The 26,856-nt window shown below is 52.2% G+C and overlaps 1 protein-coding gene across 1 annotated transcript in view; it reads right to left on the bottom strand.

Annotated features, from left to right (window-relative positions):
- Nucleotides 1-26,856, bottom strand: part of LOC144487029 (uncharacterized) — a 42,498-nt gene that overhangs the window by 1,358 nt on the left and 14,284 nt on the right. The window contains exons 4-9 of the mRNA XM_078205073.1: nt 18,982-19,119; nt 16,343-16,462; nt 15,156-15,288; nt 13,877-13,992; nt 9,745-9,890; nt 5,901-6,998 (exon numbers count right to left, since the gene is read on the bottom strand). Coding sequence (XP_078061199.1) covers nt 5,901-6,998; nt 9,745-9,890; nt 13,877-13,992; nt 15,156-15,288; nt 16,343-16,462; nt 18,982-19,119 — 1,751 coding nt within the window. The remainder of the gene's footprint in view (nt 1-5,900; nt 6,999-9,744; nt 9,891-13,876; nt 13,993-15,155; nt 15,289-16,342; nt 16,463-18,981; nt 19,120-26,856) is intronic.

Below are 26,856 nucleotides of genomic sequence, written 5' to 3'. Positions count from 1 at the left end.
CTCTGTATCTAACCCCGTGCTGTACCTGTCCTGGGAGTGTTTGATGGGGACAGTGTAGAGGGAGCTTTACTCTGTATCTAACCCCGTGTTGTACCTGTCCTGGGAGTATTTGATGGGGACAGTGCAGAGGGAGCTTTACTCTGTATCTAACCCCATAGAACATAGAACATAGAACATTACAGCGCAGAACAGGCCCTTCGGCCCACGATGTTGCACCGACCAGTTAAAAAAAAAAACTGTGACCCTCCAACCTAAACCAATTTCTTTTCGTCCATGAACCTATCTACGGATCTCTTAAACGCCCCCAAACTAGGCGCATTTACAACTGATGCTGGCAGGGCATTCCAATCCCTCACCACCCTCTGGGTAAAGAACCTACCCCTGACATCGGTTCTATAACTACCCCCCCTCAATTTAAAGCCATGCCCCCTCGTGCTGGATTTCTCCATCAGAGGAAAAAGGCTATCACTATCCACCCTATCTAAACCTCTAATCATCTTATATGTTTCAATAAGATCCCCTCTTAGCCGCCGCCTTTCCAGCGAAAACAATCCCAAATCCCTCAGCCTCTCCTCATAGGATCTCCCCTCCATACCAGGCAACATCCTGGTAAACCTCCTCTGCACCCTCTCCAAAGCCTCCACATCCTTCCTGTAATGTGGGGACCAGAACTGCACACAGTACTCTACACTGTCCCCCATCAAACACTCAGTGTAGAGGGAGCTTTACTCTGTATCTAAACCCATGCTGTATCTGTCCTGGGAGTGTTTGAAGGGGACAGTGCAGATGGAGCTTTACTCTGCATCTAACCCCGTGCTGTACCTGTCCTGGGAGTGTTTGATGGGGGACAGTGTAGAGGGAGCTTTACTCTGTATCTAACCCCGTGCTGTACCTGTCCTGGGAGTGTTTGATGGGGACAGTGTAGAGGGAGCTTTACTCAGTATCTAACCCCGTGCTGTACCTGTCCTGGGAGTGTTTGATGGGGGACAGTGTAGAGGGAGCTTTACTCTGTATCTAACCCCGTGCTGTACCTGTCCTGGGAGTGTTTGATGGGGACAGTGCAGAGGGAGCTTTACTCTGTATCTAACCCCGTGCTGTACCTGTCCTGGGAGTGTTTGATGGGGGACAGTGTAGAGGGAGCTTTACTCTGTATCTAACCCCGTGCTGTACCTCTCCAGGGAGTGTTTGATGGGGGACAGTGTAGAGGGAGCTTTACTCTGTATCTAACCCCGTGCTGTACCTGTCCTGGGAGTGTTTGATGGGGGACAGTGTAGAGGGAGCTTTACTCTGTATCTAACCCTGTGCTGTACCTGTCCTGGGAGTGTTTGATGGGGACAGTGTAGAGGGAGCTTTACTCTGTATCTAACCCCGTGCTGTACCTGTCCTGTGAGTGTTTGATGGGGGACAGTGTAGAGGGAGCTTTACTCAGTACTTAACCCCGTGCTGTACCTGTCCTGGGAGTGTTTGATGGGGACAGTGTAGAGGGAGCTTTACTCTGTATCTAAACCCATGCTGTATCTGTCCTGGGAGTGTTTGAAGGGGACAGTGCAGATGGAGCTTTACTCTGCATCTAACCCCGTGCTGTACCTGTCCTGTGAGTGTTTGATGGGGGACAGTGTAGAGGGAGCTTTACTCAGTACTTAACCCCGTGCTGTACCTGTCCTGGGAGTGTTTGATGGGGACAGTGTAGAGGGAGCTTTAATCTATATCCAACCCCATGATGTATCTGTGCTGTGAGACTTTGATTGGGGACTCTGGAGGGGGAGCTCTACTCTGTATCAAACCCCGTGATGTACCTGTCCTGGGAGTGTTTGATGGGGGACAGTGTAGAGGAAGCTTTACTCTGTATCTAACCCCGTGCTGTCCCTGTCCTGGGAGTGTTTGATGGGGTAAGAAGTTTAACAACACCAGGTTAAAGTCCAACAGGTTTATTTGGTAGCAAAAGCCACACAAGCTTTCGGAGCTCTAAGCCTCTTCTTCAGGTGAGTGGGAATTCTGTTCACAAACAGAGCATATAAAGACACAGACTCAATTTACATGAATAATGGTTGGAATGCGAATACTTACAACTAATCAAGTCTTTAAGATACAAACAACGTGGACAGTGTAGAGGAAGCTTTACTCTGGATCTAACCCCGTGCTGTACGTGTCCAGGAAGTGATTGATGGGGGACAGTGCAGTGGGAGCTTTACTCTGTATCTAACCCCGTGATGTACCTGTCCTGGGAGTGTTTGATGGGGGACAGTGTAGAGGGAGCTTTACTCTGTATCTAACCATGTGATGTACCTGTCCTGGGAGTGTTTGATGGGGGACAGTGTAGAGGGAACTTTACTCTGTATCTAAACTCGTGCTATACCTGTCCTGGGAATGTTTGATGGGGGACAGTGTCGTGGGAGCCTAACTCTGTATCTAACCCCGTGCTGTACCTGTCCTGGGAGTGTTTGATGGGGATAGTGTAGAGGGAGCTTTACTCTGTATCTAACCCCGTGCTGTACCTGTCCTGGGAGTGTTTGATGGGGACAGTGTAGAGGGAGCTTTAATCTGTATCTAACCCCGTGCTGTACCTGTCCTGGGAGTGTTTGATGGGGTCAGTGTAGAGGGAGATTTACTCTGTATCTAACCCCGTGCTGTACCTGTCCTGGGAGTGTTTGTTGGGGGACAGTGTAGAGGGAGCTTTACTCTGTATCTAACCCCGTGCTGTACCTGTCCTGGGAGTGTTTGATGGGGGACAGTGTAGAGGGAGCTTTACTCTGTATCTAACCCCGTGCTGTACCTGTCCTGGGAGTGTTTGATGGGGGACAGTGTAGAGGGAGCTTTACTCTGTATCTAACCCCGTGCTGTACCTGTCCTGGGAGTGTTTGATGGGGGACAGTGTAGAGGGAGCTTTACTCTGTATCTAACCCCGTGTTGTACCTGTCCTGGGAGTGTTTGATGGGGGACAGTGTAGAAGGGGATTTACTCTGTATCTAACCTCGTGCTGTACCTGTCCTGGGAGTGTTTGATGGGGACAGTGTAGAGGGAGCTTTACTCTGTATCTAACCCCGTGCTGTACCTGTCCTGGGAGTGTTTGATGGGGGACAGTGTAGAGGGAGTTTACTCTGTATCTAACCCCGTGCTGTACCTGTCCTGGGAGTGTTTGATGGGGGACAGTGTAGAGGGAGCTTTACTCTGTATCTAACCCCGTGCTGTACCTGTCCTGGGAGTGTTTGATGCGGACAGTGTAGAGGGAGCTTTACTCTGTATCTAACCCCGTGCTGTACCTGTCCTGGGAGTGTTTGATGCGGACAGTGTAGATTTATTTATTCGTGTCACAATTCCTGGTGCAGTTCTTTGAAAATGTGACTAAACACATTGACGAAAGGAAAGCGGTAGATGTGGTTTATATGGATTTTAGCAAGGTGTTCGATAAAGTCTCCCACACAAGGCTTTGAGAAAAAGTGAGAGGGCATAGGACCCAAGGGGCTGCTGCCCTGTGGATCCAGAACTGGCTTGCCCAAAGGATGTGGAGTTGCCGGCGTTGGACTGGGGTGAACACAGTAAGAAGTTTAACAACACCAGGTTAAAGTCCAACAGGTTTATTTGGTAGCAAAAGCCACACAAGCTTTCGAAGCTCTAAGCCCCTTCTTCAGGTGAGTGGGAATTCTGTTCACAAACAGAGCTTATAAAGACACAGACTCAATTTACATGAATAATGGTTGGAATGCGAATACTTACAACTAATCAAGTCTTTAAGATACAAAACAATGGGAGTGGAGAGAGCATCAAGACAAACTAAAAAGATGTGTATTGTCTCCAGACAAGACAGCCAGTGAAACTCTGCAGGTCCACGCAACTGTGGGGGTTACAAATAGTGTGACATGAACCCAATATCCCGGTTGAGGCCGTCCGCGTGTGTGCGGAACTTGGCTATCAGTTTCTGCTCAGCGACTCTGCGCTGTCGTGTGTCGCGAAGGCCGCCTTGGAGAATGCTTACCCGAATATCAGAGGCCGAATGCCCGTGACCGCTGAAGTGCTCCCCAACAGGAAGAGAACAGTCTTGCCTGGTGATTGTCGAGCGGTGTTGATTCATCCGTTGTCGCAGCGCCTGCATAGTTTCCCCAATGTACCATGCCTCGGGACATCCTTTCCTGCAGCGTATCAGGTAGACAATGTTGGCCGAATTGCAAGAGTAGGTACCGTGTACCTGGTGGATGGTGTTCTCATGTGAGATGATGGCATCTGTGTCGATGATCCGGCACGTCTTGCAGAGGTTGGAAGACCTGCAGAGTTTCACTGGCTGTCTTGTCTGGAGACAATACACATCTTTTTAGCCTGTCTTGATGCTCTCTCCACTCCCTTTGTTTTGTTTCTTAAAGACTGGATTAGTTGTAAGTATTCGCATTCCAACCATTATTCATGTAAATTGAGTCTGTGTCTTTATAAACTCTGTTTGTGAACAGAATTCCCACTCACCTGAAGAAGGGGCTGCGAGCTTCGAAAGCTTGTGTGGCTTTTGCTACCAAATAAACCTGTTGGACTTTAACCTGGTGTTGTTAAACTTCTTACTGTGTTTGCCCAAAGGAGGCAGAGAGTGGGTATAGATGGGTATTTTTCTAAATGGAGGTTGGCCCCAGGGATCTGTTCTGGGACCCTTGCTGTTTGTCATTTTCATAAATGACCTGGATGAGGAAGTGGAGGGATGGGTTGGTAAGTTTGCCGACGACACAAAGGTTGGTGGGGTTGTGGATAGTCTGGAGGGATGTCAGAAGTTATAGAGGGACATAGATAGGATGCAAGACTGGGCGGAGAAGTGGCAGATGGACTTCAACCCAGATAAATGCGTCGTGGTCCATTTTGGCAGGTCAAATGGGATGAAGGAGTACAATATAAAGGGAAAGACTCTTAGTACGGTAGAGGATCAGGAGGACCTTGGGGTCCGGGTCCATAGGACTCTAAAATCGGCCCCGCAGGTGGAGGAGGTGGTTAAGAAGGCGTATGGTGTGCTGGCCTTTATCAATCGAGGGATTGAGTTTAGGAGTCCGGGGATAATGATGCAGCTATATAAGACCCTCGTCAGACCCCACTTGGAGTACTGTGCTCAGTTCTGGTCGCCTCATTACAGGAAGGATGTGGAAAAGATTGAAAGGGTGCAGAGGAGATTTACAAGGATGTTGCCTGGATTGAGTGGCATGCCTTATGAGGATAGGCTGAGGGAGCTCGGTCTTTTCTCCTTGGAGAGACGTTGGATGAGAGGAGACCTAATAGAGGTGTATAAGATGTTGAGAGGCATAGATCGGGTGGACTCTCAGAGGCTTTTTCCCAAGGTGGAAATGGCTGCTACGAGAGGACACAGGTTTAAGGTGCTGGGGGGTAGGTACAGGGGAGATGTTAGGGGGAAGTTTTTCACACAGAGGGTGGTGGGCGAGTGGAATCGGCTGCCGTCAGTGGTGGTGGAGGCGAACTCAATAGGGTCTTTTAAGAGACTCCTGGATGAGTACATGGGACTTAATAGGATGGAGGGTTATAGGTAGGCCTAAAAGGTAGGGATGTGTTCGGCACAACTTGTGGGGCCGAAGGGCATGTTTTGTGCTGTAATTTTCTATGTTTCTATATTTTTAATTCGGCTTACATTAACACGGCAATGAAGTTTCTGTGAAATTCCCCAAGCCGCCACACTCCAGCGCCTGTTCAGGTACACTGAGGGAGAATTTAGCACCCTAATTTAGCACAGTCGTTTGGGGCGTGGGAGGAAACGGGAGCACCCGGAGAAAACCCACGCAGACACGGGGAGAACGTGCAGACTCCGCACAGACGGTGACCCGAGCTGGGAATCGAACCCGGGTCCCTGGCGCTGGGAGGCAGCAGTGCTAACCCACTGTGCCACTGGGTAGAGTGGGGTTTGAAGTGTCCAGGATGCTTACGATATGGTTAATGTTGAGTTGAGCAGCAACGAGGATCGAATACGCTGCAGTTCAGCCAATGTGAGGGTCCGTTTCCCTGAACTCAGCGCCGCTGTCCGTTCCTCCTCCCCTCCGACCCGGACGTCCCGGGCCTGTCCGGACAGCCTGCCCTCCATCTGCTTTGCTCTTCTGAGAGTCTCCATCACTGGGCAGAACCCTGCCGACCCCGAGCCGTCTCCTTCCCCCGTCTCGGGCTGCGTCCCGTCCGGAGACCGCGACTGGGCGTCCCCGACTGGCTGAGGATCGTCCCGGAACCGGGATGGGACCTGGATTTCCGGTTCCGCGGCCGGTTCGGCCTGCTCCCGGTCTGCTTCCTGGGCCTGGATTTCCAAGCCCTCGGCCTGCTCCCGGTCTGCTTCCTGGGCGTGCATTCCCGGACCCTCGGCCTGCTCCCGGTCTACCTCCTGGGCCTGGATTTCCGAGCCCTCGGCCTGCTCCCGGTCTGCTTCCTGGGCCTGGATTTCCAAGCCCTCGGCCTGCTCCCGGTCTGCTTCCTGGGCCTGGATTTCCAAGCCCTCGGCCTGCTCCCGGTCTGCTTCCTGGGCCTGGATTTCCAAGCCCTTGGCCTGCTCCCGGTCTGCTTCCTGGGCCTGGATTTCCAAGCCCTCGGCCTGCTCCCGGTCTGCTTCCTGGGCCTGGATTTCCAAGCCCTCGGCCTGCTCCCGGTCTACCTCCTGGGCCTGGATTTCCGAGCCCTTGGCCTGCTCCTGGTCTGCTTCCTGGGCTTCGAGTCCTGAGCCCTTGGCCTGCACCTGGTCTGCCTCCTGGGCCTGGATTTCCGAGCCCTCGGCCTGCTCCCGGTCTGCCTCCTGGGCCTGGATTCCTGGGCCCTTGGGCCTCCGGCTGGGCCCTGGAGATCCGTTCTCCTTCCTCAGTCGCCTCTCGATCGCCCTCTGGGCTCCCGCCCTGGCCGGCGAGCGACTGCGGCCCAGCAAGCGGCGGCGAGGTGAGCTCGGGGAGACGCGGCTTTGCTCGGCGTCCTGGGCCGGGGGCTTGGCAAGGTCCAGGGGGGTCAGCAGAAGCCGGGGAGCTGCGACGGAGGGGTTCCTGTCGGAGTCTCTGCAAGAGGGAGACAAGGAGGAAGAAATTTGGTTCTATCAGAGCGGAGATATTTCCAACAACGCACTGACCAACTCGTGCAATTCCTCGATCGACATGTCAGACTGACTTTCGCAACGCCAACTATCATCCTGCATCTCCCAAAACCCCGGGGTCAATCCCCTCTCCGAACCCCCTAATAACTCCCAGCGTCAATTAGCAGCGATTTCAATGCTGAGGTTGTTGTTGAGTTTGTTGGTGTTTGTCAATGTTGAGGTTGTTGTTGAGTTTGTTGGTGTTTGTCAATGTTGAGGTTGTTGTTGAGTTTGTTGGTGTTTGTCAATGTTGAGGTTGTTGTTGAGTTTGTTGGTGTTTGTCAATGTTGAGGTTGTTGTTGAGTTTGTTGGTGTTTGTCAATGTTGAGGTGGTTGTTGAGTTTGTTGGTGTTTGTCAATGTTGAGGTTGTTGTTGAGTTTGTTGGTGTTTCTCAATGTTGAGGTGGTTGTTGAGTTTGTTGGTGTTTGTCAATGTTGAGGTTGTTGTTGAGTTTGTTGGTGTTTGTCAATGTTGAGGTGGTTGTTGAGTTTGTTGGTGTTTGTCAATGTTGAGGTTGTTGTTGAGTTTGTTGGTGTTTCTCAATGTTGATGTTGTTGAAGTTGTTGGTGTTTTAAATCGTGAGGTTGTTGTTGAATTTGTTGGTGTTGTTATTTTTGAGGCTGTTGTTGGATTTGTTGGCGTTTTTAATATCGAGGTTGTTGTTGGATCTGATGGTGTTTTCAATGCTGAGATTGTTGTTGAATTTGTGTATTAATGTTGAGGTTGTTGTTGGATTTGTTGGTGTTTTTAATATCGAGGTTGTTGTTGGATCTGATGGTGTTTTCAATGCTGAGATTGTTGTTGAATTTGTGTATTAATGTTGAGGTTGTTGTTGGATTTGTTGGTGTTTCTCAATGTTGAGGTTGTTGTTGAGTTTGTTGGTGTTTGTCAATGTTGAGGTTGTTGTTGAGTTTGTTGGTGTTTGTCAATGTTGAGGTTGTTGTTGAGTTTGTTGGTGTTTGTCAATGTTGAGGTTGTTGTTGAGTTTGTTGGTGTTTGTCAATGTTGAGGTTGTTGTTGAGTTTGTTGGTGTTTCTCAATGTTGATGTTGTTGAAGTTGTTGGTGTTTTTAATCGTGAGGTTGTTGTTGAATTTGCTGGTGTTGTTATTTTTGAGGCTGTTGTTGGATTTGTTGGTGTTTTTAATATCGAGGTTGTTGTTGGATCTGTTGGTGTTTTCAATGCTGAGATTGTTGTTGAGTTTGTTGGTGTTTGTCAATGTTGAGGTTGTTGTTGAGTTTGTTGGTGTTTGTCAATGTTGGGGTTGTTGTTGGATTTGTTGGTGTTTGTCAATGTTGAGGTTGTTGTTGAGTTTGTTGGTGTTTGTCAATGTTGAGGTTGTTGTTGAATTTGTTGGTGTTTGTCAATGTTGGGGTTGTTGTTGGATTTGTTGGTGTTTCTCAATGTTGATGTTGTTGAAGTTGTTGGTGTTTTTAATCGTGAGGTTGTTGTTGAGTTTGTTGGTGTTATTTTTGAGGCTGTTGTTGAAATTGTTGGTGTTTTTTATGTTGAGGTTGTTGTTGAAATTGTTAGTGTTTTTTATGTTGAGGTTGTTGTTGAATTTGTTGGTGTTTTTAATATTGAGGTTGTTGTTGGATCTGTTGGCGTTTTCAATGCTGAGATTGTTGTTGAATTTGTGTATTAATTTTGAGGTTGTTGTTGGATTTGTTGGTGTTTTTAATGTTGAAGTTGTTGTTGAATGAGGTAGGGAGGGAGGGAGCGTTCCAATGGAGGATATCAAGGGGTGATGGGGGAGTGAGGGAGGGAGCGTTCTGAGGGGGAATATCGAGGGGTCGGTGGGGGAGTGAGGGAGGGAGCGTTCCAATGGAGGATATCAAGGGGTGATGGAGGAGTGAGGGAGGGAGTGTTCCGAGGGGGAATATCGAGGAGTGATGGAGGAGTGAGGGAGGGAGCGTTCCGAGGGAGAATATCGAGGGGTCGGTGGGGGAGTGAGGGAGGGAGTGTTCCAAGGGGGAATATCGAGGAGTGATGGAGGAGTGAGGGAGGGAGCGTTCCGAGGGGGAATATCGAGGAGTGATGGAGGAGTGAGGGAGGGAGCATTCTGAGGGGGAATATCGAGGAGTGATGGAGGAGTGAGGGAGGGAGTGTTCCGAGGGGGAATATCGAGGGGTCGGTGGAGGAGTGAGGGAGGGAGTGTTCCGAGGGGGAATATCGAGGGGTCGGTGGGGGAGTGAGGGAGGGAGCGTTCCGATGGGGAATGTCGAGGAGTGATGGAGGAGTGAGGGAGGGAGTGTTCCGAGGGGGAATATCGAGGGGTCGGTGGGGGAGTGAGGGAGGGAGTGTTCCGATGGGGAATGTCGAGGAGTGATGGAGGAGTGAGGGAGGGAGTGTTCCGAGGGGGAATGTCGAGGAGTGATGGGGGAGTGAGGGAGGGAGTGTTCCGAGGGGGAATATCGAGGGGTCGGTGGAGGAGTGAGGGAGGGAGTGTTCCGAGGGGGAATGTCGAGGAGTGATGGAGGAGTGAGGGAGGGAGTGTTCCGAGGGGGAATATCGAGGGGTCGGTGGGGGAGTGAGGGAGGGAGTGTTCCGAGGGGGAATATCGAGGGGTCGGTGGGGGAGTGAGGGAGGGAGTGTTCCGAGTCGGGGGAATACCGAGGGATAAATGTGTCGGGAATCTCTCCCTTGGTTTAACCGGTCACACTCGGACGTACCTGCTGCCTTCCCCGCTGGGATTTCCGCTGTTATGCCTGGAGGAATTCCGGCCCTGATCCAGGTTATCCAGACACTCTTCCTGCATCTGCTTAAACTGTTCCTGGCACATCCAGGCTTCCCGGGATCGGAGCAGTTCCAGCTGCTTCTGTTGGAAGTCAAAGTCATTATTCAATCCAACTTCTCACCGAGACAGGAACCCGGGGACAGATTCCCCCCTCTCCCGAACCCAGGGACAGGGATCGGGAACAGGAACCCGGGGACAGATTCCCCCTCTCCCGAACCCAGGGACAGGGAGCAGGAACCCGGGGACAGATTCCCCCCTCTCCCGAACCCAGGGACAGGGAGCAGGAACCCGGGGACAGATTCCCCCCTCTCCCGAACCCAGGGACAGGGAGCAGGAACCCGGGGACAGATTCCCCCCTCTCCCGAACCCAGGGACCGGGAGCAGGAACCCGGGGACAGATTCCCCCCTCTCCCGAACCCAGGGATCGGGAGCAGGAACCCGGGGACAGATTCCCCCCTCTCCCTAACCCAGGGATCGGGAGCAGGAACCCGGGGACAGATTCCGCCCTCTCCCTAACCCAGGGACAGGGAGCAGGAACCGGGGACAAATTCCCCCCTCTCCCGAACCCAGGGATCGGGAGCAGGAACCCGGGGACAGATTCCCCCCCCTCTCCCTAACCCAGGGATCGGGAGCAGGAACCCGGGGACAGATTCTCCCCCCTCTCCCGAACCCAGGGATCGGGAGCAGGAACCCGGGGACAGATTCCCCCCTCTCCCGAACCCAGGGACAGGGAGCACGAACCCGGGGACAGATTCCCCCCTCTCCCGAACCAGGGATCGGGAACAGGAACCCAGGGACAGATTCCCCCCTCTCCCGAACCCAGGGATCGGGAACAGGAACCCGGGGACAGACTCCCCCCTCTCCCGAACCCAGGGATCGGGAGCAGGAACCCGGGGACAGATTCCCCCCTCTCCCGAACCCAGGGATCGGGAGCAGGAACCCAGGACAGATTCCCCCCTCTCCCGAACCCAGGGACAGGGATCGGGAACAGGAACCCGGGGACAGATTCCCCCCTCTCCCGAACCCAGGGACAGGGATCGGGAGCAGGAACCCGGGGACAGATTCCCCCCTCTCCCGAACCCTGGGATCGGGAGCAGGAACCCGGGGACAGATTCCCCCCTCTCCCGAACCCAGGGACAGGGATCGGGAGCAGGAACCCGGGGACAGATTCCCCCTCTCCCGAACCCAGGGATCGGGAGCAGGAACCCAGGGACAGATTCCCCCCCCTCCCGAACCCAGGGACAGGGAGCAGGAACCCGGGGACAGATTCCCCCCTCTCCCGAACCCAGGGACAGGGAGCAGGAACCCGGGGATAGATTCCCCCCTCTCCCGAACCCAGGGACAGGGAGCAGGAACACGGGGACAGATTCCCCCCTCTCCCGAACCCAGGGATCGGGAGCAGGAACCCGGGGACAGATTCCCCCCTCTCCCGAACCCAGGGATCGGGAGCAGGAACCCGGGGACAGATTCCCCCCTCTCCCGAACCCAGGGATCGGGAACAGGAACCGGGGACAGATTCCCCCCTCTCCCTAACCCAGGGACAGGGATCGGGAACAGGAACCCGGGACAGATTCCCCCCCCTCCTTAACCCAGGGATCGGGAACAGGAACCCGGGACAGATTCCCCCCTCTCCCGAACCCAGGGATCGGGAACAGGAACCCGGGACAGATTCCCCCCTCTCCCGAACCCAGGGATCGGGAACAGGAACCCGGGACAGATTCCCCCCTCTCCCGAACCCAGGGACAGGGATCGGGAGCAGGAACTGGGGACAGATTCCCCCCTCTCCCGAACCCAGGGACAGGGATCGGGAACAGGAACCCGGGGACAGATTCCCCCCTCTCCCTAACCCAGGGACAGGGATCGGGAGCAGGAACCCGGGACAGATTCCCCCCTCTCCCTAACCCAGGGACAGGGATCGGGAGCAGGAACCGGGGACAGATTCCCCCCTCTCCCGAACCCAGGGACAGGGAGCAGGAACCCGGGACAGATTCCCCCCTCTCCCGAACCCAGGGACAGGGATCGGGAACAGGAACCCGGGGACAGATTCCCCCTCTCCCGAACCCAGGGATCGGGAGCAGGAACCCGGGACAGATTCCCCCCTCTCCCGAACCCAGGGACAGGGATCGGGAACAGGAACCCGGGACAGACTCTCCCCCCTCCCTAACCCAGGGACAGGGATCGGGAACAGGAACCCAGGACAGATTCAGCCCCTCTCCCAAACCCAGGGACAGGGATCGGGAACAGGATCCAGGCTGATTCACCCTCTCCCTAACCCAGGGACAGGGATCGGGAACAGGAACCCGGGGACAGATTCCCCCCTCTCCCGAACCCAGGGACAGGGAGCAGGAACCCGGGGACAGATTCCCCCCTCTCCCTAACCCAGGGACAGGGATCGGGAGCAGGAACCGGGGACAGATTCCCCCCTCTCCCGAACCCAGGGACAGGGAGCAGGAACCCGGGACAGATTCCCCCCCTCTCCCGAACCCAGGGACAGGGATCGGGAACAGGAACCCGGGGACAGATTCCCCCTCTCCCGAACCCAGGGATCGGGAGCAGGAACCCGGGACAGATTCCCCCCTCTCCCGAACCCAGGGACAGGGATCGGGAACAGGAACCCGGGACAGACTCCCCCCCCTCCCTAACCCAGGGACAGGGATCGGGAACAGGAACCCAGGACAGATTCAGCCCCTCTCCCAAACCCAGGGACAGTGATCGGGAACAGGATCCAGGCTGATTCACCCTCTCCCTAACCCAGGGACAAGGATCGGGAGCAGGAACTGGGGACAGATTCCCCCCTCTCCCTAACCCAGGGACAGGGATCGGGAACAGGATCCAGGCTGATTCACCCTCTCCCTAACCCAGGGACAGGGATCGGGAACAGGAACCCAGGACAGACTCCCCCCCCTCCCTAACCCAGGGACAGGGATCGGGAACAGGAACCCGGGACAGACTCCCCCCCCTCCCTAACCCAGGGACAGGGATCGGGAACAGGAACCGGGGACAGATTCCCCCCCCTCCCTAACCCAGGGACAGGGATCGGGAACAGGAACCAGGCTGATTCACCCTCTCCCTAACCCAGGGACAGGGATCGGGAACAGGAACCCAGGACAGACTCCCCCCCCTCCCTAGCCCAGGGACAGGGATCGGGAACAGGATCCAGGCTGATTCACCCCCCCCCTCCCTAATCCAGGGGTCAGTGTCATAGAGTCAGAGATGTTTACAGCATGGAAACAGGCCCTTCAGCCCAACTTGTCCATGCTGCCCCTTTTTGTTTTAACCACTAAGCTTGTCCCAATTGCCCGCATTTGGCCCATATCCCTCTATACCCATCTTACCCATGTCACTGTCTAAACGCTTTTTAAAAGATTAAATTGTACCCGCCTCTACTACTGCCTCTGGCAGCTCGTTCCAGACACTCACCACCCTCTGTGTAAAAAGATTGCCCCTCTGGACCCTTTTGTATCTCTCCCCTCTCACCTTAAATCTACGCCCTCTAGTTTTAGACTCCCCGACCTTTGGGAAAAGATATTGACTATCTCGCTGATCTGTGCCCCTCATTATTTTATAGACCTCTATAAGATCACCCCTCAGCCTCCTACGCTCCAGGGGGAAAAAAGTCCCAGTCTATCCAGCCTCTCCTTATAACTCAATCCATCAAGTCCCGGTAGCATCCTAGTAAATCTTTTCTGCATTCTTTCTAGTTTAATAATATCCTTTCTATAATAGGGTGACCAGAACTGTATTCCAAGTGGGGCCTCACCAATGTCTTGTATAACTTCAACAAGACGTCCCAACTCCTGTATTCAATCCCAGGGGACAGGGATCAGGAGCAGGAACCCGCGCTGATTCATCCTCCTTCCCGAACCCAGGGACAGGGATCGGGAGCAGAAACCCGGGCTGATTCAGCCACCTCCCCAACCCAGGGGTCACTGGACAAGGATCGGGAGCGGGAACCCCAGGCTGATATATAGACACTCCGTCCCACTCAATCAATGCAGAGGTTCTTGAAGATAAAAGAATTAAAGTTTAACACAAGGACCTTGTCCGTATTTTCAGAGGGTACTTACCTGGGCCGCAGAGAGAGTCTCCAACCAGTCCTTACACAGGCTACTGCTCGGAGCAAGAAAGGTGTACGCGGCAGTCACGCTGTGTAACTCATTGACGTACAGCAGGAGGAAGGAACCTGCATAGAAAGATCCCATCATCGTCAGAAGCAACTCGGTATAACCCCGGGCTGCCCGTGTCCTGGGAGTGTTTCATGGGGGACAGTGCAGAGGGAGCTTTACTCTGTATCTAACCCCGTGCTGTACCTGTCCTGGGAGTGTTTGATGGGGACAGTGTCGAGGGAGCTTTACTCTGTATCTAACCCTGTGCTGTGCCTGTCCTGGAAGTGTTTGATGGGGACAGTGTAGAGGGAGCTTTAATCTGTATCGAACCCCGTGCTGTACCTGTCCTGGGAGTGTTTGATGGGGACAGTGTAGAGGGAGCTTTACTCTGTATCTAACCCCGTGCTGTACCTGTCCTGGGAGTGTTTGATGGGGACAGTGTAGAGGGAGCTTTACTCTGTATCTAACCCCGTGCTGTACCTGTCCTAGGAGTGTTTGATGGGGACAGTGTAGAGGGAGCTTTACTCTGTATCTAACCCCGTGCTGTACCTGTCCTGGGAGTGTTTGATGGGGGACAGTGTGGAGGGAGCTTTACTCTGTATCTAACCCCGTGCTGTACCTGTCCTGGGAGTGTTTGATGGGGGACAGTGTGGAGGGAGCTTTACTCTGTATCTAACCCCGTGCTGTACCTGTCCTGGGAGTGTTTGATGGGGGACAGTGTAGAGGGAGCTTTACTCTGTATCTAACGCCGTGCTGTACCTGTCCTGGGAGTGTTTGATGGGGGACAGTGTGGAGGGAGCTTTACTCTGTATCTAACCCCGTGCTGTACCTGTCCTGGGATTGTTTGATGGGGGACAGTGTGGAGGGAGCTTTACTCTGTATCTAACCCCGTGCTGTACCTGTCCTGGGAGTGTTTGATGGGGACAGTGTAGAGGGAGCTTTACTCTGTATCTAACCCCGTGCTGTACCTGTCCTGGGAGTGTTTGATGGGGGACAGTGTAGAGGAAGCTTTACTCTGTATCTAACCCCGTGCTGTACCTGTCCTGGGAGTGTTTGATGGGGGACAGTGCAGAGGGAGCTTTACTCTGTATCTAACCCCGTGCTGTACCTGTCCTGGGAAGTGTTTGATGAGGGACAGTGCAGAGGGGGATTGATGTTTGCAATTTTGAGGGTTACGGAATGGAGGGTTGAGGTTCTGAGGGATGCGGTATCTGTGGTGGGGACGGGGGGAGTTTCTCACCTGGATCTTTCAATTCTCTGGACACAATCTTGTCGAGCATGAGTGGTTGACGGATTACTTTCCCTCGATTGCCCTTTTTGAGTGGCTTTGTTATGAGGAACAGGTCATTGAAGAGAAGGCAGTGGACCTCAGTCTGTGGGAAGGAGGTAACAGGGGAGGCGTGAGTGCTCGGTGAATCTACCGGGCCACGTATGGCAGCAGACAGTCTTCCCCCTCTCCCTCGCTCTCTCTCTCTCTCTGTCTATCAGACCTCTCCGTCACATTCAGCCCGTTTGACCAAGAGATGCAGACAGAACGAAACTGGGGGAGAGAGCAAGTGAGACAAAGAGAGAGGGAGAAATTTTGATTTGATTTGATTTATGTAAAGGAGAACATGGCTCTGTCTACAACAATGGTGACAAAGTAGAAACGGTCGAGAGCTTCAAGTTTTTAGGTGTCCAGATCACCAACAACCTGTCCTGGTCCCCCCCACGCCGACACTATAGTTAAGAAAGTCCCACCAACGCCTCTACTTTCTCAGAAGACGAAGGAAATTTGGCATGTCCGCTACGACTCTCACCAACTTTTACAGATGCCCCATAGAAAGCATCCTTTCTGGATGTATCACAGCTTGGTCTGGGGCTCCTGCTCTGCCCAAGACCGCAAGGAACTACAAAAGGTCGTGAATGTAGCCCAATCCATCACGTTAACCAGCCTCCCATCCATCGACTCCATCTACACTTCCCGCTGCCTCGGGGAAAAGCAGCCAGCATAATTAAGGACCCTCCACACGCACCCCGGACATTCTCTCTTCCACCTTCTTCCATCAGGGAAAAAGATACAAAAGTCTGAGGTCACGTACCGACCGACTCAAGAACAGCTTCTTCCCTGCTGCTGTCAGACTTTTGAATGGACCTACCTCGCATTAAGTTGATCTTTCTCTACACCCGAGCTGTGACAGTAACACTACATTCCGCACCCTCTCCTTTCCTTCTCTATGAACGGTATGCTTTGTCTGTACAGCACGCAAGAAACAATACTTTTCACTGTATCCCAGTACATGTGACAATAATAAATCAAATCAGGGGAAAGAGGGAGGAGGCGAGAGTGAGAGAGAGAGGGATGGACAGGCCGAGAGAGGGAGATGGAGGGGGATAGCGTGTGATGATTTGAGAGGAGGTTACGATATATTGACAGGTCTCCGATACCTTGCTGTCTCTTCCTTCCTTCATTTTGAGGTTACCCTCCAGTAATAGCAGACGTACACAGTTTGGTCCAATTCCAACCATCGGGAGAGTCAGATCCAGAAAGGAAAACTCCTTCACTATCTGTAATCCAGTGATAAAACACAAGAAAGTACAGCAAATCATCAAATACACGTCGTCACGGACATCGAACCTTGAACCCATCAGATATAAACCACAAACCCCAACTTCCAAACAGGGGAAATATAAAGCACCCAGAACCCCTCGATTAGATTCCAGTCTGTAACTCACTCCCGGTATCTGCTTTTCGATATATAAACCATCCTGAACCCCTCGATTAGATTCCAGTCTGTAACTCACTCCCGGGTATCTGTTAATCTATATATAAACCACCCCGAACCCCTCGATTAGATTCCAGTCTGTAACTCACTCCCGGGTATCTGTTATTCTATATATAAACCACCCCGAACCCCTCGATTAGATTCCAGTCTGTAACTCACTCCCGGGTATCTGTTATTCTGTATATAAACCACCCCGAACCCCTCGATTAGATTCCAGTCTGTAACTCACTCCCGGGTATCTGTTATTCTATATATAAACCACCCCGAACCCCTCGATTAGATTCCAGTCTGTAACTCACTCCCGGGTATCTGTTATTCTATATATAAACCACCCTGAACCCATCGATTAGATTCCAGGCTGTAACTCACTCCCGGGTATCTGTTATTCTATATATAAACCACCCCGAACCCCTCGATTAGATTCCAGTCTGTAGCTCTCTCCCGGGTTTGCCTTATTCTATATATAAACCACCCCGAACCCCTCGATTAGTTTCCAGTCTGTAACTCACTCCCGGGTTTGCCTTATTCTATATATAAACCACCCCGAACCCCTCGATTAGATTCCAGTCTGTAACTCTCTCCCGGGTATCTGTTATTCTATATATAAACCACCCCGAACCCCTCGATTAGAATCCAGTCTTTAACTCACTCCCGGGTATCTGTTATTCTATATATAAACCACCCCGAACCCCTCGATTAGATTCCAGTCTCTAACTCACTCCCGGGTATCTGTTATTCTATATATAAACCACCCCGAACCCCTCGATTAGATTCCAGTCTGTAACTCACTCCCGGGTTTGCCTTATTCTATATACAAACCACCCCGAACCCCTCGATTAGATTCCAGTCTGTAACTCTCTCCCGGGTATCTGTTATTCTATATATAAACCACCCCGAACCCCTCGATTAGATTCCAGTCTGTAACTCACTCCCGGGTATCTGTTATTCTATATATAAACCACCCCGAACCCCTCGATTAGATTCCAGTCTGTAACTCACTCCCGGGTTTGCCTTATTCTATATATAAACCACCCCGAACCCCTCGATTAGATTCCAGTCTGTAACTCACTCCCGGGTTTGCCTTATTCTATATATAAACCACCCCGAACCCCTCGATTAGATTCCAGTCTCTAACTCACTCCCGGGTATCTGTTATTCTATATATAAACCACCCCGAACCCCTCGATTAGACTCCAGTCTGTAACTCACTCCCGGGTATCTGTTATTCTATATATAAACCACCCCGAAACCCGCGATTAGATTCCAGTCTGTAACTCACTCCCGGGTATCTGTTATTCTATATATAAACCACCCTGAACCCCTCGATTAGATTCCAGTCTGTAACTCACTCCCGGGTATCTGTTATTCTACATATAAACCATCCCGAACCCCTCGATTAGATTCCAGTCTGTAACTCACTCCCGGGTATCTGTTATTCTATATATAAACCACCCCGATCCCCTCGATTAGATTCCAGTCTGTAACTCACTCCCGGGTATCTGTTATTCTATATATAAACCACCCCGAACCCCTCGATTAGATTCCAGTCTGTAACTCACTCCCGGGTATCTGTTATTCTATATATAAACCACCCCGAACCCCTCGATTAGATTCCAGTCTGTAACTCACTCCCGGGTATCTGTTATTCTATATATAAACCACCCCGAACCCCTCGATTAGATTCCAGTCTGTAACTCACTCCCGGGTATCTGTTATTCTATATATAAACCACCCCGAACCCCTCGATTAGATTCCAGTCTGTAACTCACTCCCGGGTATCTGTTATTCTATATATAAACCACCCCGAACCCCTCGATTAGATTCCAGTCTGTAACTCACTCCCGGGTATCTGTTATTCTATATATAAAACCACCCCGAAACCCGCGATTAGATTCCAGTCTGTAACTCACTCCCGGGTATCTGTTATTCTATATATAAACCACCCCGAACCCCTCGATTAGATTCCAGTCTGTAACTCACTCCCGGGTATCTGTTATTCTGTATATAAACCACCCCGAACCCCTCGATTAGATTCCAGTCTGTAACTCACTCCCGGGTATCTGTTATTCTATATATAAACCACCCCGAACCCCTCGATTAGATTCCAGTCTGTAACTCACTCCCGGGTATCTGTTATTCTGTATATAAACCACCCCGAACCCCTCGATTAGATTCCAGTCTGTAACTCACTCCCGGGTATCTGTTATTCTACATATAAACCACCCCGAACCCCTCGATTAGATTCCAGTCTGTAACTCACTCCCGGGTTTGCCTTATTCTATATATAAAACAGTTTCGCACCCTATCCACTTCATCTGTGCTGCTCTCGACAACATCGTACTGACAATATTGGTTTGCGATTATTTCCAGCTTCTGCCGTTCATCGCGGATCAGCATCTGTGAGTCAATCCTTCGGATAAAGTTTTCCACAATGTACAGCTGAAAAAAAGGAATTCAGTGAGGGTCAGTGTGTGTGGGACCCGTACCCCAGTGAGAGTCAGTGTGTGTGGGACCCGTACCCCAGTGAGAGTCAGTGTGTGTGGAACCCGTACCCCAGTGAGAGTCAGTGCGTGTGGGACCCGTACCCCAGTGAGAGTCAGTGTGTGTAGGACCCGTACCCCAGTGAGAGTCAGTGTGTGTGGGACCCGTACCCCAGTGAGAGTCAGTGTGTGTGAGACCCGTACCCCAGTGAGAGTCAGTGTGTGTGGAACCCGTACCCCAGTGAGAGTCAGTGTGTGTAGGACCCGTACCCCAGTGAGAGTCAGTGTGTGTGGAACCCGTACCCCAGTGAGAGTCAGTGTGTGTGGGACCCATACCCCAGTGAGAGTCAGTGTGTGTGGGACCCGTACCCCAGTGAGAGTCAGTGTGTGTGGAACCCATACCCCAGTGAGAGTCAGTGTGTGTGGAACCCGTACCCCAGTGAGAGTCAGTGTGTGTGGAACCCGTACCCCAGTGAGAGTCAGTGTGTGTGGGACCCGTACCCCAGTGAGAGTCAGTGTGTGTGGGACCCGTACCCCAGTGAGAGTCAGTGTGTGTGGGACCCGTACCCCAGTGAGAGTCCGTGTCTGGAACCCGTACCCCAGTGAGAGTCAGTGTGTGTGGGACCCGTACCCCAGTGAGAGTCAGTGTGTGTGGAACCTATACCCCAGTGAGAGTCAGTGTGTGTGGGACCCGTACCCCAGTGAGAGTCAGTGTGTGTGGAACCCATACCCCAGTGAGAGTCAGTGGATGTGGAACCCGTGCCCCAGTGAGCGTCAGTGTGTGCGGAACCCGTGCCCCAGTGAGAGTCAGTGTGTGTGGGACCCGTACCCCAGTGAGAGTCAGTGTGTGTGGGACCCGTACCCCAGTGAGAGTCAGTGTCGGTGGAACCCGTACCCCAGTGAGAGTCAGTGTGTGTGGAACCCGTACCCCAGTGAGAGTCAGTGTGTGTGGGTCCTGTTCCCCAGTGAGAGTCAGTGTGTGTGGGACCCGTACCCCAGTGAGAGTCAGTGTGTGTGGAACCCGTACCCCAGTGAGAGTCAGTGTGTGTGGGACCCGTACCCCAGTGAGAGTCAGTGTGTGTGGAACCCGTACCCCAGTGAGAGTCAGTGTGTGTGGGACCCGTACCCCAGTGAGAGTCAGTGTGTGTGGGACCCGTACCCCAGTGAGAGTCAGTGTGTGTGGAACCCGTACCCCAGTGAGAGTCAGTGTGTGTGGGACCCGTACCCCAGTGAGAGTCAGTGTGTGTGGGACCCGTACCCCAGTGAGAGTCAGTGTGTGTGGGACCCGTACCCCAGTGAGAGTCAGTGTGTGTGGGACCCGTACCCCAGTGAGAGTCAGTGTGTGTGGGACCCGTACCCCAGTGAGAGTCAGTGTGTGTGGGACCCGTACCCCAGTGAGAGTCAGTGTGTGTGGAACCCGTACCCCAGTGAGAGTCAGTGTGTGTGGGACCCGTACCCCAGTGAGAGTCAGTGTGTGTGAGACCCGTACCCCAGTGAGAGTCAGTGTGTGTGGAACCCGTACCCCAGTGAGAGTCAGTGTGTGTGGGACCCGTACCCAAGTGAGAGTCAGTGTGTGTGGGACCCGTACCCCAGTGAGAGTCAGTGTGTGTGGGACCTGTACCCCAGTGAGAGTCAGTGTGTGTGAAACCCGTACCCCAGTGAGAGTCAGGGTGTGTGGGACCCGTACCCCAGTGAGAGTCAGTGTGTGTGGAACCCGTACCCCAGTGAGAGTCAGTGTGTGTGGGACCCGTACCCCAGTGAGAGTCAGTGTGTGTGAGACCCGTACCCCAGTGAGAGTCAGTGTGTGTGGAACCCGTACCCCAGTGAGAGTCAGTGTGTGTGGGACCCGTACCCAAGTGAGAGTCAGTGTGTGTGGGACCCGTACCCCAGTGAGAGTCAGTGTGTGTGGGACCTGTACCCCAGTGAGAGTCAGTGTGTGTGAAACCCGTACCCCAGTGAGAGTCAGTGTGTGTGGAACCCGTACCCCAGTGAGAGTCAGTGTGTGTGGGACCCGTACCCCAGTGAGAGTCAGTGTGTGTGGGACCCGTACCCCAGTGACAGTCAGTGTGTGTGGGACCTGTACCCCAGTGAGAGTCAGTGTGTGTGGGACCTGTACCCCAGTGAGAGTCAGTGTGTGTGGGACCTGTACCCCAGTGAGAGTCAGTGTGTGTGGGGAACCCGTACCCCAGTGAGAGTCAGTGTGTGTGGAACCCGTACCCCAGTGAGAGTCAGTGTGTGTGGGACCCGTACCCCAGTGAGAGTCAGTGTGTGTGGGACCCGTACCCCAGTGACAGTCAGTGTGTGTGGGACCTGTACCCCAGTGAGAGTCAGTGTGTGTGAAACCCGTACCCCAGTGAGAGTCAGGGTGTGTGGGACCCGTACCCCAGTGAGAGTCAGTGTGTGTGGGGAACCCGTACCCCAGTGAGAGTCAGTGTGTGTGGGACCTGTACCCCAGTGAGAGTCAGTGTGTGTGAAACCTGTACCCCAGTGAGAGTCAGGGTGTGTGGGACCCGTACCCCAGTGAGAGTCAGTGTGTGTGGGGAACCCGTACCCCAGTGAGAGTCAGTGTGTGTGGGACCCGTACCCCAGTGAGAATCAGTGTGTGTGGAACCCGTACCCCAGTGAGAGTCAGTGTGTGTGGGACCCGTACCCCAGTGAGAGTCAGTGTGTGTGGAACCCGTACCCCAGTGAGAGTCAGTGTGTGTGGAACCCGTACCCCAGTGAGAGTCAGTGTGTGTGGGACCCGTACCCCAGTGAGAGTCAGTGTGTGTGGAACCCGTACCCCAGTGAGAGTCAGTGTGTGTGGGACCCGTACCCCAGTGAGAGTCAGTGTGTGTGGGACCCGTACCCCAGTGAGAGTCAGTGTGTGTGGAACCCGTACCCCAGTGAGAGTCAGTGTGTGTGGGACCCGTACCCCAGTGAGAGTCAGTGTGTGTGGAACCCGTACCCCAGTGAGAGTCAGTGTGTGTGGAACCCGGACCCCAGTGAGAGTCAGTGTGTGTGGAACCCGTACCCCAGTGAGAGTCAGTGTGTGTGGGACCCCCTGACCCGCCTTCCTGCCACATGCCAGTTGACATCAGTGCCGTACTGCTGTGTACCCCCTGTCAATCCTGTGACCAGCATTAAGTTCCAGCATAGTCCAATGCCAAGTGTACAAAACAGAACCCAGCATCGCGCTCTAAAACTTTATGCTGTGACCTTTCCCCTCAGTCTGGGGATTTTTTGGATTTTTTAAATAGTTTCCTGGTTCCTCCCAGTGTAAACAACCCCCGCCACCCTTTCCCACTGGGCCACTTGTCACTTGTTCTGCAAGTTCGCTTTCACTTCACGCTGACCTTTGTTCTGTTGTTAACACATTCCGTTATCTCAGTTTTGTCCCTCCATCAGCTCCTTCTTTCACCCTGAGTGCTAACATTCACACTTGCTTCCTCCTGTGCCAAGAGACCGTTGTCGAATATATTTAGGAAGATGCGGATTAATCCGGGATAGTCAGCACGGATCCGTGAAGGGCAAGTCGTGCCTCACAAATTTGATAGAATTTTTTGAGGAGGTAACTAAGTGTGTTGATGAAGGTGGGGCAGTTGGTGTCATATGTTTTTCCGGTTGGAGGAAGGTAACTAGTGGCGTGCCGCAGGGATCGGTACTCGGGCCGCAACTGTTTACCATTTATATAGATGATCTGGAGGAGGGGACGGAGTGTAGGGTAACGAAGTTTGCAGACGACACAAAGATAAGTGGAAAAGTGAATCGTGTGGAGGACGGAGAAGATCTGCAGAGAGATTTGGACAGGCTGAGTGAGTGGGCGAGGATATGGCAGATGGAGTATAACGTTGAGAAATGCGAGGTTATACACTTTGGAGGAAATGATAACAAATGGGATTACTATCTCAATGGAAACAAATTAAAACATGCTACCGTGCAAAGGGACCTGGGGGTCCTTGTGCATGAGACGCAAAAGCCCAGTCTGCAGGTACAACGGGTGATCAAGAAGGCAAATGGGATGTTGGCCTATATCGCGAGGGGGATAGAATATAAAAGCAGGGACGTCTTGATGCACCTGTACAGGGCATTGGTGAGGCCGCAGCTGGAATACTGTGTGCAGTATTGGTCCCCTTATATGAGGAAGGATATATTGGCATTGGAGGGAGTGCAGAGAAGGTTCACCAGGTTGATACCGGAGATGAGGGGTTTGGATTATGAGGAGAGGCTGAGGAGATTGGGTTTGTACTCGTTGGAGTTTAGAAGGATGAGGGGGGATCTTATGGAGACTTATAAGATAATGCGGGGGCTGGATAGGGTGGAGGCGGAGAGATTCTTTCCACTTAGTAAGGAAGTTAAAACTAGAGGACACAGCCTCAAAATAAAGGGGGGTCGGTTTAAGACAGAGTTGAGGAGGAACTTCTTCTCCCAGAGGGTGGTGAATCTCTGGAATTCTCTGCCCACTGAGGTGGTGGAGGCTACCTCGCTGAATATGTTTAAAGCGCGGATGGATGGATTCCTGATTGGTAAGGGAATTAGGGGTTATGGGGATCAGGCGGGTAAGTGGTACTGATCCACGTCAGATCAGCCATGATCTTATTGAATGGCGGGGCAGGCTCGAGGGGCTAGATGGCCTACTCCTGCTCCTATTTCTTATGTTCTTATGTTCTTATATACATGGATTTTAGTAAGGCGTTTGATAAGGTCCCCCATGGTCGGCTTATGATGAAAGTGAGGAGGTGTGGGATAGAGGGAAAGTTGGCCGATTGGATAGGTAACTGGCTATCTGATCGAAGACAGAGGGTGGTGGTGGATGGAAAATTTTCGGACTGGAGGCAGGTTGCTAGCGGAGTGCCGCAGGGATCAGTGCTTGGTCCTCTGCTCTTTGTGATTTTTATTAATGACTTAGAGGAGGGTGGATCAGTAAATTTGCTGATGACACCAAGATTGGTGGAGTAGTGGATGAGGTGGAGGGGTGTTTTAGGCTGCAAAGAGACATTGATAGGATGCAAAGCTGGGCTGAAAAATGGCAAATGGAGTTTAACCCTGATAAATGAGAGGTGATTCATTTTGGTAGGACTAATTTAAATGGGGATTACAGGGTCAAAGATAGGGTTCTGAAGACTGTGGAGGAACAGAGAGATCTTGGGGTTCATATCCACAGATCTCTAAAGGTTGCCACTCAAGTGGATAGAGCTGTGAAGAAGGCCTATTGTGTGTTAGCTTTTATTAACAGGGGGGTTGGAGTTTAAGAGCCGTGGGGTTATGCTGCAACTGTACGGGACCTTGGTGAGACCACATTTGGAATATTGCGTGCAGTTCTGGTCACCTCACTATAAGAAGGATGTGGAAGCGCTGGAAAGAGTGCAGAGGAGATTTACCAGGATGCTGCCTGGTTTGGAGGGTAGGTTTTATGAGGAAAGGTTGAGGGAGCTCGGGCTGTTCTCTCTGGAGCGGAGGAGGCTGAGGGGAGACTTAATAGAGGTTTATAAAATGATGAAGGGGATAGATCGAGTGAACGTTCAAAGACTATTTCCTCGGGTGGATGGGGCTATTACAAGGGGGCATAACTATAGGGTTCGTGGTGGGAGATACAGGAAGGATATCAGAGGTAGGTTCTTTACGCAGAGAGTGGTTGGGGTGTGGAATGGACTGCCTGCAGTGATAGTGGAGTCAGACACTTTAGGAACATTTAAGCGGTTATTGGATAGGCACATGGAGCACACCAGGATGATAGGGAGTGGGATAGCTTGATCTTGGTTTCAGATAAAGCTCGGCACAACATCGTGGGCCGAAGGGCCTGTTCTGTGCTGTACTGTTCTATGTTCTATATCCTGAGGTGCGACCTTCAGGTTTCTAGGTGTCCAGATCATGACCGACCTGTTCTGGTCCCTCCACGCTGGCACCATCATTTAGAATAATGTGGAGTTGCCGGCGTTAGACTGGGGTGGGCATAGTAAGTAATCTCACAACACCAGGTTAAAGTCCAACAGGTTTATTTGGTAGCACAAGCTTTCGGAGTGCCGCTCCTTCATCAGGTGAGTGCCCAAAGGAGCGGCACTCCGAAAGCTCGTGCTCCCAAATAAACCTGTTGGACTTTAATCTGGTGTTGTGAGACTTCTTGCCATACTTAAGAAAGCCCCACCAACGCCTCTACTTTCTCAGAAGACTATGGAAATTTGGCATGTCCGCTACGACTCTCACCAACTTTTACAGATGCACCATAGAAAGCACACTTTCTGGTTGTATCACAGCTTGGTCTGGGGCTCCTGCTCTGCCCAAGACCGCAAGGAACTACAAAAGGTCGTGAATGTAGCCCAATCCATCACGCAAACCAGCCTCCCATCCATTGACTCTGTCTACACTTCCCGCTGCCTCGGGGAAAAGCAGCCAGCATAATTAAGGACCCCACGCACCCCGGACATTCTCTCTTCCATCGGGGAAAAAGATACAAAAGTCTGAGGTCACGTACCGACCGACTCAAGAACAGCTTCTTCCCTGCTGCTGTCAGACTTTTGAATGGACCTACCTCACATTAAGTTGATCTTTCTCTGCACCCTAGCTGTGACTGTAACACTGCATTCTGCACCCTCTCCTTTCCTTCTCTATGAACGGTATGCTTTGTCTGTATAGCGCGCAAGAAACAATACTTTTCACTGTCTACATGTGACAATAATAAATCAAATCAGATCTTTCAAGGACCCTTCCGTTCCCCCAATTCATCACTTCTCTCCCTCTCTTAAGCTCTGAGGAAGTCACGGACACTCAAACTATTAATTCTTTTCCCTCTCCACAGAAGGTGCCAGACCCGCTATGTTTCATCTGTTTTTAAATTAGATTTCCAGTATTTTGCTTCTATTTGAGTGTACAGATATCTCCCTGAGAGAGAGAGAGAGGACTGAGAGACACCAGTCAGTGTACAGATATCTCCCTGAGAGAGAGAGAGGGGGGACTGAGAGACACCAGTCAGTGTACAGATATCTCCCTGAGAGAGAGAGAGAGGAGTGAGAGACACCAGTCAGTGTACAGATATCTCCCTGAGAGAGAGAGGACTGAGAGACACCAGTCAGTGTACAGATATCTCCCTGAGAGAGAGAGAGGGGGGACTGAGAGACACCAGTCAGTGTACAGATATCTCCCTGAGAGAGAGAGAGAGGAGTGAGAGACACCAGTCAGTGTACAGATATCTCCCTGAGAGAGAGAGAGAGGACTGAGAGACACCAGTCAGTGTACAGATATCTCCCTGAGTGAGAGAGAGAGGGGACTGAGAGACACCAGTCAGTGTATGGATATCTCCCTGAGAGAAAGAGAGGGGACTGAGAGACACCAGTCAGTGTTTAGGTATCTCCATGAGAGAGAGAGAGAGAGGGGTCTGAGAGAGACCAGTCAGTGTACAGATATCTCCCTGAGAGAGAGAGAGGGGACTGAGAGACACCAGTCAGTGTACAGATATCTCCCTGAGAGAGAGAGAGAGGAGTGAGAGACACCAGTCAGTGTACAGATATCTCCCTGAGAGAGCGAGAGGGGAGTGAGAGACACCAGTCAGTGTACAGATATCTCCCTGAGAGAGTGAGAGAGGGGACTGAGAGACACCAGTCAGTGTACAGATATCTCCCTGAGAGAGTGAGAGAGGGGACTGAGAGACACCAGTCAGTGTACAGATATCTCCCTGAGAGAGAGAGAGGACTGAGAGACACCAGTCAGTGTACAGATATCT

This window comes from Mustelus asterias, unplaced genomic scaffold (genome assembly GCF_964213995.1).
Source record: "Mustelus asterias unplaced genomic scaffold, sMusAst1.hap1.1 HAP1_SCAFFOLD_555, whole genome shotgun sequence".
NCBI lineage: Eukaryota > Metazoa > Chordata > Chondrichthyes > Carcharhiniformes > Triakidae > Mustelus > Mustelus asterias.
Note: the sequence above shows the minus strand (reverse complement) of the source record. Positions and strands in the feature narration are given on the sequence as shown.